Genomic DNA, 12,460 nt, shown 5'->3' with positions numbered 1-12,460 from the left:
TTTTTTGTCACTTTTGGTTGAAATCAAAGAGTTCATGCAATCCAAAGGGGAAGACACATCTCTGCTGGAGGACATTGAGCTAACCTAAAATCTGTTTTCTTTGGCTTCATAGAAATGCTACAAAGCTGAATAACACTGTGCTAAGCCAGAGAAGAATGTCTTTCTGTAGCATCAGTCTGGGTTAGTTTGGTGGGGGGTAGAGCTTTTAGAATGACAGTCTTTCAAGGATGAGCCATGTGTCTTCCTCAACACATGGAAACTCCTCCGAATCCTTGCCAAGACCACTGAAATTGACAGCATTTTCTAGACTGCCGAGATTTAAGGAGGGATGTCTATACGAAACTCAACGCACCCCGTTTTGGCAGGCTTGACAAAATCTGTGTGCAACCCTGTCTGTGTGTGAGTGAAGTGTTAATGACATTCCTCAGAGGGCCCTCACAGCATCAGATCTGTGTTTTCATTCCCTTGTGGAACACAGTCAGCCTATGGATGCTCACCGTTTGATGTCTTCTGAACCACAGTTCCCACCCACACCAACGTGCATCATTTCTGCATCTCTCCAGGATATCCAAGAGTGTTTATATACATTATGTATATGTACGCGTCCTGTGCGTTTGCAAATTGTGCAAGTTCTGTCAGAACTTGTGCGTTTGTCTGCATGTGTGCGATTGTGCATGCATTAGTGTACGTGCAGGTTGGTCTCTGTGTGTGGTAGCTCCTAATTGGGGATCCGATACAGCTGTCTTGTCTCTCGCATTTCCCTCATTTTCCTCCCTCTCTGCCAGTTAGACTCACACAGGCAAACACAGAGGGAGGACCGAGACAGCAATGCTTCAGAAGTCTTCAAATCCATTCCCCATATGTAGTTTAACATCTTTAGGCACTATGAAGAAATAAAGTCTTGGACTGTTTCCATGATGAAAAGCCAATGCGCTGTGAGTTTAGACGATGGCTTAATGTCACTGAAACATTAGGTTTGTCTGCCAAAAGACCTTTCCATGAAGTGTAAATCATAAGCTCCCAGGCTCTCCAGTTAGGTGGCACATTCAAGAGTTGGCATTATAGCAGAAAAGTAATTTGTGTCCATGACAGAGTAAACAGCCACTAGTATAAGCAACAAAAAAAGAGCTGTCTTTTATCAACTTTTTTTGTTTGCTTTTATTAGATAATGCTGTGTGGTGATCCATGTCAGACCAAACTCTAATCTGAGTTAAATATAGTTTCATCTCCACTTCATCCTAACCACAACGCTTCAGATCAGATAGTTCAATATTTCATTTAGGATCTTACAAGCAGACGGTTATTTTTAACATTTAAATAATTTCTAAGACATTAAGGCCTCGAGAGCATCAGATCCAACATTATTTGCTCAAAAAGAAGAAAAAGTCATCCAACAGACTTCTTTAGTCTTGAATAAAGCACTACGAGTTATTCTGTGGTGCCATTAAGTGGTTAAGAAAAAAAAAAGCCAGACTGCACAAAAGCCTGGAAAAGGAATATAGTCATTTTAATAACAATATTTTGCTGCTTTGACACGTCAATATGGAGGCTCAGCAAAAGAGCAGAAGATCTTACTGGACCAATACTGGTGCATGATATATGTAATACAGCTGGTTATTAGTCAGGCATTTTTTTTTTTTTAACAGTTGCTTTGGTTTAATTCTTGAAATAAAAAAATTTAAATAAAAAAAATTAAGCCCTTTCAATGCTCGGCGAGCATTTGCAAACATTTTAGGTAGAGCCTGATTAATTTATCTGTAGACTGGTAGCTGACATTTGCCGATGTACCACAAGAAGCACTTCCTCTTCCAGCTGCTAACTCTAAGGCAGGGGTGGGGGAACTCAAGGGCCGGTGTCCTGCAGGTTTTAGATCTCACCCAGGGTCAACACACCTGAATCAAATGATTAGTTCATTACCAGGCCTCTGGAGAACTTGGAGACATGTTGAGGAGGTAATTTAGCCATTTAAATCAGCTGCGTTGGATCAAGGACACATCTAAAACCTGCAGGACACCGGCCCTTGAAGCCTGGAGTTCCCCCATCCCTGCTCTAAGGGATGGAACAGTGGATCGTTTGCCTCCATCACCTGCTGGCCCAAGCGCACGATCTGATATCCTCGTGTCGGTGTTGTTCCCATATCATCATAATAAATATTGTTCCAGGTTTAACATTGCAAGTGACCAATCACATTGTTGTGACATCATACTTTTGCGACTTTGGGGGAAAAAACACCTTAAAAAAATCTACTTAACTTGCGAAAAACTGCCTCTGTCTGCCAATCCAGCAATTTGAATTCGTTGCATTTCAGCAGTATCCTGGTCACTTGCAATATCGAACCTGGAACAACATTTATTATGATGATGTGGGAACAACACCAACACGAGGATATCAGATCATCCGTCCCAAGCATCCTCTGTCATAAAAACCCCCTGCATATCATTGTTCACTAAATCCATGAACTTTCTGTGGTCTTTCTTTTCCTCCAGCATTGCAGCTTCACAAGCAGTCTTTGTAAAATAAATCCACTATCACTTCTCTAGCCCGCACATGTCCCATGTTCATCTCAGGCTTGCCTCTCTAACTTGATCTCCAAAGCTTTCAACCCGAGTTGTCCCTCTGATATACTCATTCCTGTGTTGATACCTTGTCCATCCCAGTGAAAGTTTTGGTGTCAGCTCTGCCTTTTCATTTTTTTTAACATTTACAACTCATCATGTTTTAAAATCTGATAAATGCAAACTGGACAAAAACCCTTTGGAAAAAAAAATGTTATAAGTGCTGACTCCAACTTCCAATATAGAGGAACTCTGATCTCTTTCCAGATGCTGGTAGATTAATTGTCACTTTCCAGGGAATTTTTAGAGGTCTTAAAAATACTATATTCCTCAGGCTTTAGTTTAATCACATTTAAAAAAATGACAAGGTACAGGTGTTTACAATATGGTTACAGTTTGAACAATATGGCTCCCATAACAGATTTCTCTAGCAGCTGAACATTTTTAATCCATGAGTTTCACTCTGATGTAATGAGTAATATCACGGAAACTGAAATTTAAGATGGAAACTCTGAAATGTGTGGGCAAAAAGATATTTGTAAGGTTTAAGTTTCATATCCATCAACCACAACAGGAAGCACTTTTTTTTTAAGATCATCATGAGCTACACTGCAGATTTTAACCACAGATTAAGTTCTAGATCGATATGCAGACAGACAGCTGGGAATCAAGCGTGAGAGAGAGACAGAAAGACAACAGGGGGAAGTGAAAGCAAGTGAGTGAGAGAAAGAAATTGCCCTTGTGCTCCACTTTAGATTCCGCTCACGTTCTGCTCTGTCCCCAGACGTTAAAAGTGTGTCCATAGTTTTGGCGACCGGGGGAGTGATTGGAAATGTCAGCTGACAACAGCACTTTTCACTGACACTCTGAGAACTGGCACGGAGACAGAGAGAGAAAGAAGGGGGAAAGAGGGGTGAGGGAGAGAGGGAAGGGCGGACAGAGAGGAAAGGATGGAAGGAGGAAATGAGGAGGATGAAAGAATGGTAAGGGTGTGTGTGATGCTGATGGGAGGTTTGGTACAAAAAAAAAAAAAAAAAAGCCATGGTTGGCAATTCATGACACTGAATTGAAAGAGTGTGCATGTCTGTATATGTGCATCAGTGTAAGTACTGTCCTCCTGTTACTCACTGCAACTGTGCATGAAAGAAAGGCCTGTTTGTGTGTGCATGCGTGCATATCATGTAAGTGACTGACAGGAAGCTGCCACTCTATTTCCAAAAGCTGGAGCAAGTTAGAAACCCAACACTATGATGCTGCCCAACAGCACACGCACCCCTCCCCTCCTCCATGACCTTTCCTAAATGTTACTGGCCACTTGGCACACTGACTGGGCCTCTAATGAAACTTTTATTGGCCCCCATTTTTCACCCCGTTTTTCCAGAACTGCCTCCAGGGCTGAGCTGAAATACAACAGGCTTGAACTGCAGCTGACACACAGAAAGGAAAGATACAGTGTGTGCATATGTGAACGTGTCTTTGCATTTTATTTTTTATCCGTCTTCTCTGTTTCACAAAATCTATACAATCAAATTGCTTTTGAAAATATTTAAAGCCCATAGCTTCAAGACAAGCAATCACTATAATTATTAATATACAACTCACTAATTACATTTGATATTATCGACCAACATAAGCTAGAAGGCAAATAAGAAAAGCAGGTTTAAATTGTTTACAAAATTTAAATGGAAAATGGCAGCAGAACTAATATAGAGCTTTTTACTGTAACCAACCACCAAATCTCTCACACATTCATATAAGCGCATTTTTCCCCCCTATACCAAAGCACCTTGTCTAACATTCACGCACACATCCTCACTGACAGATCCATCAGAGGCAACTTGGGGTTCAGTACCTCGCCCAAGGATAACCTCGAGCCAGGGAGCGAACCACCGACGTCCCTATTTGTAGATAACCCACTCTACCACCTGAGCCACATTTGGGATATGTAGGGATTAAATGCGCAGGACCAACTTTTAACACAAAGAAACAATAGAAAAGGACAAAGCTAGATACTGAAATTAACAGAGTACGGCCCTATTACCTGTCAAGTGTTTCTGCTCTTGCAGCTTAAGTTACTACATTCAGTGATTAATCAGGAAAAGTACACTACAGTATTATCACAGCCGCTGTTGTGTAGTATTATTATTCCAATTACAGATAAATTGAATTTTTTTAATGTCTATAATAATTAGCTTTTAACAAATGTGACAGGATCCCTTAAAAAGAGGAAAAGAAGCTTAGAAAAACAAAATCATGTTGAAAAGTCTCATCGTTTTTTCAAAACAGTAACTCTGTATATTTCTGAACCTAGTCTAAATCTGATTAGGCACTATGATGAGAACCCTGATCTAAAATCTGATCAGGAAACAGCTGCCTAATGGGTTAAAATAAACACTGGATCAGAGTTTGCTCAGACGTAACAAAGCTGCTAAAAATGAAAATGTGCCTTCATCAGTTCCAACGGAAATCTTCTAAATCACTCTAGATACAGCCATTACTAAAATATTCAGATGTTTATCAAATATAGCTGCTGCATCAAGTCATCAAATTTTAGATTGAACTGGTAATTTGATGCAATTTAATTTCCCACAGCTCATTTATATTACTATTAACATGGAATGTGGACTGATCCATCATATTGTCATCCATGTGAGAAGTAAATCTTCGTGTGACTGAGGAGTTTCAAGCCTCCACCGATGGACAGGAGGATTATCTATCCTTGTGTGTGTAGATGACGCAGGGCAGAAAGGAGCGGATGGGCTAGGCCCAGCTGGGTTGTGTCTTTTCCTCTGAGGAAGCAGAGAGGAGGAACACAGGGGTCAAGAGCAAATTGTTGATACCCATTATAAGCTCCTGTCACACTCACGCAACACTAATTACCACAAGCTGAACTAAACTGAACTGAGCAGGAATGAACTGAACGCAGCTGTATTGAGGACGTTTAATGCATCTGCAGAGCGAAGGCAGGGACAGTAGAAGAAAATAGAACTCACGGCTGGCAGAGTTTGATGAGGTCCTGGTCGGTGGTGGCAGGCGGCAGGCCTCTGATGTACAGGTTGGTCTTACTAAGTTGCTCCACTAGCCCTCCTCCCTGACCTCCACCACCACCTCCTCCTCCTGTGTTGCCAGGGCTGGGTGGAGCCATGGGTGGAGGGGGAGGGGCATAGGACTGCTGCAAAGACAGAAAAACACACAGAAAGGCAAACGTCACATTAGGTCTTTACTGTTATGTTTGGTGTCACATGAATCACATATTTGATAACACCACAAAAAAAGTACTTCACTGCAGATTCCGCTCCTCAGCTAAATTCCATCTACCAATCTCACATCCACATCTTTTCCTGTCCCAATTATCTCTTTATTCTAGAGGAAGTACATAAAATTAGGAAAGCAAGAGATCTGAAATTAGTCCGTGATGTTCATGGTACCCAACCACTGGGGCTTGCCCGAATAACAATAGCATGCTGTGCTGAATCTTCGCACAAGGTTCTGCACATAATGACAAGGCAGTAGGGACTTCCTTTCAGCGCTGACTGGAGTGTAAAGGTGCAGTGACTTCTACAGTGATTTAGATAAGGAAATGTTTCAAACCATTGATAATTTTCATGAAAAACAGGTTTGTTTGTGTGTGTGCACAAATCAGCAAACATTAAAAGCAGCACAATTGCTTTCTGGTTGTTTAACCTTAGTTACAATGCAAGCAAACGTAGACCAGAAAAATGAAAGATATTCAAAACATCTCTTGTAATGCAAAGGTATCAAGCCACTGTCAGGCAAGAAAGTCTTAAAGCAAACACAGCTATAATTTGTATTAATAAATTTATGCCATGGGTGAACCGAGCAGGCTGTACAGCATTTAAATCAAGCAAGGTCCTTTTATCACCTTTAACTTACTCAAACATTTCCTATTGGCCTCCACTGTCCAATTACACAGCTCAATACTGACTAAATGGCTTAATAAGATGACCATTTCTGGCAGGGAGAAGAGCAGTGCAAGGATTAATGAGTGCCTGGCACTGAAGGCACACCCACCCCTGCCTGCCCGCTGCCTTAGGCAAACTATTAGGTTAAGTTTGGAGGAAGCAAACAAGCTTGATGGCCCATATGACAGCAGCATTCAAAACACTCCGTCTGCTGCCTTGGAGGAAAACAGCTACACCGCAAAGATGTGTAGTCCCAGTGTTGGTTCCACTGTTGGAAAGTGGATAGAACAAGTTCAAGAAGCTGCTGCAGCTTGAGATGATCACAGCGCAGCAGCACTGTGTGCTGTAATGACGAGAAAATGAGAGACAGGGAGAGAAAGGATAGAGACAGGTAAGGAAAGGAAGCGTGTACATACTTAAGGTGAATCCTGTATTTGGAGTTGTGTGTGGATATGTATGCACAATTGCAAGGAAGCTTGTGTGAGCTTGTGTGTGCGTGCACGAGTGTGAGCCGGTGTTTGTGATAATGACAGGCTGTCACCACAGAGCAATGTGGAGCCTGAGCCAGCTCTGATATTAATCCATTACCTGCATTTCCTCTCAGCTGGTGCACAAATCCTAACACACACTCAGACGCATGCTAGCAGCTCAGACAGACAGCGCTAACAGGATTCAACACATGTATGGAAGACACGCAGGAGTAAAAGGAGAAGGCGCTTATGTCATTTACAGGCCAGCACCTCACACCAGCAGCCAACAACGAGCCTGTACACTTCAGCTCAAACACAAACAAAGTGCAGAGGTGAAAGAGAGGCTATGCTGGGTAATACTTCAGTTTAACAGCTGGGAGAAATAATACTCTGTATTACCAGTGTCTCTGAGATTTGCAGTTTGATGTTATTTCCTGAATAACTTCAATTTAGGGCTGCGCCATACATTTTTCACAATACCACCGACAAATTTTTACATGATAATGTCAAAAAGATGTCATATCGTTGCTGTAGAAATGCCACACATTTACATTTACCAGTGCAATGAATGAAACAATTCCAGGCATGTCAGAGAGAAAGAATCATTTTTGGCTACTAAAACAGAAGCGATTTTAAATCACCTCCAAAGCAGCACGCTACTTTGCAAAATATGCAAGAAAATTGTTCCAGGTAATGTGGAAACAACGAGTTTCACCATTTGAGGGAAAAACACATCGAGTACAACAAGGCTACAATGGAGCAGATACTGATATGCGACGCAAAGGTTAAAAAAAAAAAAAGACCCAACCAAGCATTGCAAGCTGAACTCCGTATGACAGGATGGGCAAACAGTGAATGCAAATTACTGACACGGTTAAATGTTGGAAAAGCAGAACTTTACAGAGCTGGTTAAACAGCTTCCCAGGTATAAAGTATTTTTCAGTTTTACTATGTGACCATATTGACCAGGGTCCTGAAGAGTTTATTGTTCAACTAAAGCAGCTGGGCTACTTTTGCTCTAATATTTGGCTCATGCTATGTCGCCCCTGTTGAATTAGAATGCTGCCACTACCGGTCCTCATTTCAATAGTGTCACACTTTGAATTAGGTAGTGTGTCATCAATGACAATAACTCGCAGGAAGAGGATGGAAAATGCTCTTCATTTACTTACTGCTGCTCTCATGCTCCAAACATAAAACATCGTTTATCATTTTTTCTGCATCATCAGAGGCATCGTTAGTGCAAATTTTCTTTAAATATCGTGATATCTCCAGCCTCTACTCCTAAAGCAGTATTCACTGAGAAGAATATTGATACTGGCTCAACAACTTTGTATCAGCCACTTCAGACACAAAACAGAACTATATAATATACTAAAATGTGCTAAATATAATCAATTCCTTAATTAGTCAATCTAGTTGACAGGACATAATTGCCTTTATATTTTTGAGTCATAGACAAATGGTTTCACAATTTCAAACTTTTTAAAATTATGGTCATTTTACACCATTTTTGACAAACAAAGCTAAACAACCAATCATTAGAATCAACAATTCACGTGAAGTCTGTCATAAGTGTGCTTTCTCAGGACATTTTATAAAAGTTTATTGTATAATGTGTCACTGTTAGAGGAAAGAAAAGAAGCGCATATCTTTTTTTCCCCATGTGGTGTCTGCAATCACGATATTGGAAACCTCACCGCCTCAAAGCCTGAACTGTGCCGCGGACCGACTCGATATGAGCCTTTCAACAATGGGTTTGTTTACCAACCTCCTCGGAAAGATAACACAGACACATGGTTGATGGGGAGTGTCAGACACATAAAAGACACCGGGCTGAAATCTTATGGAGAAATATCACAGGGGTAAAAGCTATACACGCTTAAGATAACACACTGCACACCACTGCATGGTAAACACAATATAAGCTCATGAAGCAAAACCAGACTGTTAGACTATTAACAAACATGCACACAGTTAGCCTTATCTTTGTACATTCATTTCATTACACTGATCTGGAGCAGAAAGAGTCTTTCTTCAGTACGCAGATGTCCAGGTATGCACAAATGTACAAAACCTCTCCCCTTCCCCTCGTGTTGCTGACACAACACACACACAAACCTGATCAAAGGCCTTGCCCAGGGAACCTCTTTCAGCCAATTTGTGCAGCTGTCAGGGTTGGGCTGATAGTGAGCTGTGTATGTAATGTGTCAGAGACTGTGATAGGGAAATCCTTTGAAACATTAAAATCGTTCCGTCTCCCTCTCTCTCTAGCATTCACACTTCCACCTCTCCTCTCTCCCTCTTTCACTGTCAAGCTCAACTCCACCATCGCTCCGTCTCTTGCTCTTATCATCTCCATCCTTCCACTTTCCCATATGCTTGCTCTATATTTCTTCCTCTGTGCTTCCCTCCCTCCGTGCTTTCATCCAGTTTCTCTCTTTTAAGGATTAGTCTGCAGTTGCTGTGTGTGGACTGAAGGCTGCCTCTCAGCTGGTATTGTTGACACACTTAGTACAGTGGAGCAGTTCTCACACTGGGAAAAAGGCTCAGAGGCAGCGACACAAACTGTCACACAAGGCAAACACAGTCACTGGGATTATTGCAGATTTCATGCACAACTGAGTCCTGAAACACAAACGTGCCGCGAAATATTACTTTAGTGTGACGCACATGCATGCTGCTGACTGATGCTGGTGTACATTTCAGAGCAAAAGCAGAGGAATTACTATGAAGTAGTTACTTTTTTCAAGGCACTGGCCGTCCATCGGAAGTCCAAAACTTATGAGGCCATAAGTTTTGGACTTAATTGTAGTTTCACAAGTTTTACCTGAAAGTAATAAAATGACAGATTTCTGTAATTTAAGTCCCAAAGAGTCACGGTGACAGATCTCTTTAATTTACTATAGCCGGGGTGCACATAAGTGGTCCGCAGGTGTGCATTCGCTGTCAAAATAAAAGACGTGCACCAGATAAGAAGTTGCAACGCGTGTTTGCGTACATATAAAAGGCAGTGTTTTTGTCAGCTAGAGTGGGATTTTCACAGCATATTCTGCACCACATCTCTGTGCGTTCATTATTTGTTTGAAGCCAGCTCACCTCCTGCAACCACTTTTCCGAGAATACGCGTTTCTTTTGCGGTTCGGACTCCTGACATTTCTTTGGAGGTGGAGAAACACCAAAGTAATTCCTTAAAGGAGCTTGCTTCTTCGACATTTTTAAGAGTTCTAAACAAATGTCTGTCCTCCTCCAGAAAATCTAACGTACGCAAACACGCGTTGCAACTTCTTATCCGGTGCGCGTCTTTTATTTTGACAGCGAATGCGCACCTGCGGACCACTTATGTGCACCCCTGACTATAGCGCCATTTCTTTATCATGTAGGAAAATGGACATCAAAGTGGGCTGTATGTGGTCCACAATGGAAAAGGAGTCTGACATGCCATGTGCAGGAGATCCAAGCTCTGTCACGTACCAGCTGAGATCGACCCCACTTTCAGCTCTGTTACTCTATTCCTTTCTACTGCAGACTTCAAGAATGAAGTTCTGTATCATTTACATTTCTAATACACTTTAGAGTCACATTGCTCCATATTTGCATGGTTTTATTGAACACATTTGCTTGCTTTGTGAAGATGCAGGAGTATGATTACCCTTTGTGTGCCTAACTGTCTGACAGTAGATGTGCTAGCATTGATCTTCATTTATGCTCATCATGACAATGATATTTCATACTAGTCCTTGCATGTAGCAAATAAATAGAGAAAAAGCAAATGAGAACTATAACAATAACAATAATCTGTTGCATTTCTTTTTAAAGTGTAATGAAAGGATGCCTCAATCAACCGCATCGAGGTTGAATTTTACTCAAAAAGGGGAAAAAAAAAATGCAGGAATATTTACTTGCTCCAGCTACTGAACTCTCGTCATGGCAGTAATTCCTGCAAAATAACTTATTTCATTGTACTCTGTAGACTTTTCCCATCCACCCACCCAAATCTGCCAATCTCCACTTTCCCGCTATTGTTTTGCTTTAGGAATAATTTAAACAGAATACATTAAACTCAGTTCTTTAACTTCTAAACAATGAATAGCTACTGAAAAGTCTTGTATGTGCAGAGGTGTCTTTGTGATGATCAAACTTATCTCCAAACTTATCTGCAACAACATTAGGGGAGGGGGGAAAAAACAAACTAAGTATAGATGTGGGTGAAGGTATTGCACAACATCGCAAACTGGTGAACTTTGGATGACATGAGGGAAGACAGAAAAAAAACTATAGAAGAGGAAAGGCTGATAAAGAGTGTTAAGTAAGAAAGGATACGGGTAAAGCTAAAGATACATGGGACAAAGGAAAGAGGCGGACAAGGGAGAGAGAGAGAGGGTTGTTCTGACCTCTTCTGATGCTTCCTGAAACAGAGGAAAGAATGCGAGCTATTTTTGGGTCCAGTTCTAAGATTCTCTCTTACTCACTGTGCCTCTAAACACAGCAGCGGAAGGGTTTAAGGAAGCGCTTATGAATACAGTACATCCGAATGGAAACATGGCACCCAATATACTGTCCTTGTTTTGATATTACACAAGCAGCTAAATTAAGCCTCGGCCAGTGCTTCTGTCAGAATGCCTGAAAAGACAACAAATCATCTTTTCAGGAATTCATAAATGTAACTTGATTGTCAAACTATTGTATCCAGGCTTTGTTTCCTTGAAAGATGTGGCTTCAGGGTGCAGCTGAATATTAAAGCTCTACACAGAGTGCTTTACATTGTTTTTAATGAAGGAAAAGAAAAATAGCACATTTACTGTAAGTTAGGGGAAGCGGAGAAGACTGCAGAGAGTTCAGCTAATGCTGTGCACAGGTATAAATAGTCTTCTTGGAGACAAGCCTAATGATATCCAATACAGAATACTTGCTTGTTTCCAAGTGTCAAGCTCAGGAATGTGTAGGCAAGAGGTATAGGCAAGAGGTGTAGCCCAGCCTGTGATTAATCTGGAGAGTAAATGATACGCCTGGGTAAATCTCACCGTAGGGTTATTTAATAAAACTATCTCCATTAGCAGCCGAGTTCCTAGAAAAAGAAGATCTGCAGTCCTTTGTCCCTACGTGAGGTGCAACCTTGATTCAACAGATGGTCTACATGCTTTATTAAGAAGAAAATATGCAGATAAATAGTCAAAGTGATAACTGGGGTCAAGATCAACACAGTACAAACAAGAAGCACTCCAAGAGCACAAACCCAAACCAAGGCAGCTCACCCTCTGGGCACTATTTACTTTTAAGGGAATGGTATTATACTGTTATCTTTGTTCTACTAAATGTACTTTAGGAAGTGCATAGTGCAGTTAAAAACAAAAAACCAAGTGCAGGCTTTTGTTATTTGCCCTTTTTGAAACCCATTTTAATCTAATCCAGGGCTCGCAAAATCGCTAGCCCGATGTCCCGGGGCTAACGATTTTTCCAGTCGGGCTACCAAAATCTATCTCAGCCCTGCCCGTCGGGCTATCATAGGAAA

The 12,460-nt window shown here is 41.3% G+C and overlaps 1 protein-coding gene across 1 annotated transcript in view; it reads right to left on the bottom strand.

The window, feature by feature from the left end:
• LOC102303961 (RNA-binding motif, single-stranded-interacting protein 3) overlaps positions 1 to 12,460 on the bottom strand; it is a gene marked incomplete at its 3' end in the record, with an annotated part of 110,115 nt that overhangs the window by 65,867 nt on the left and 31,788 nt on the right. Inside the window, 1 exon segment of the mRNA XM_005949385.3 lies at positions 5,549 to 5,727. Within this exon segment, the coding sequence (XP_005949447.2) occupies positions 5,549 to 5,727 (179 nt within the window).

This window comes from Haplochromis burtoni, unplaced genomic scaffold (assembly GCF_018398535.1).
Source record: "Haplochromis burtoni strain Fernald_Lab_line unplaced genomic scaffold, NCSU_Asbu1 Contig_439, whole genome shotgun sequence".
Lineage (NCBI taxonomy): Eukaryota > Metazoa > Chordata > Actinopteri > Cichliformes > Cichlidae > Haplochromis > Haplochromis burtoni.
This window is presented reverse-complemented; position numbering and strand designations above follow the sequence as displayed.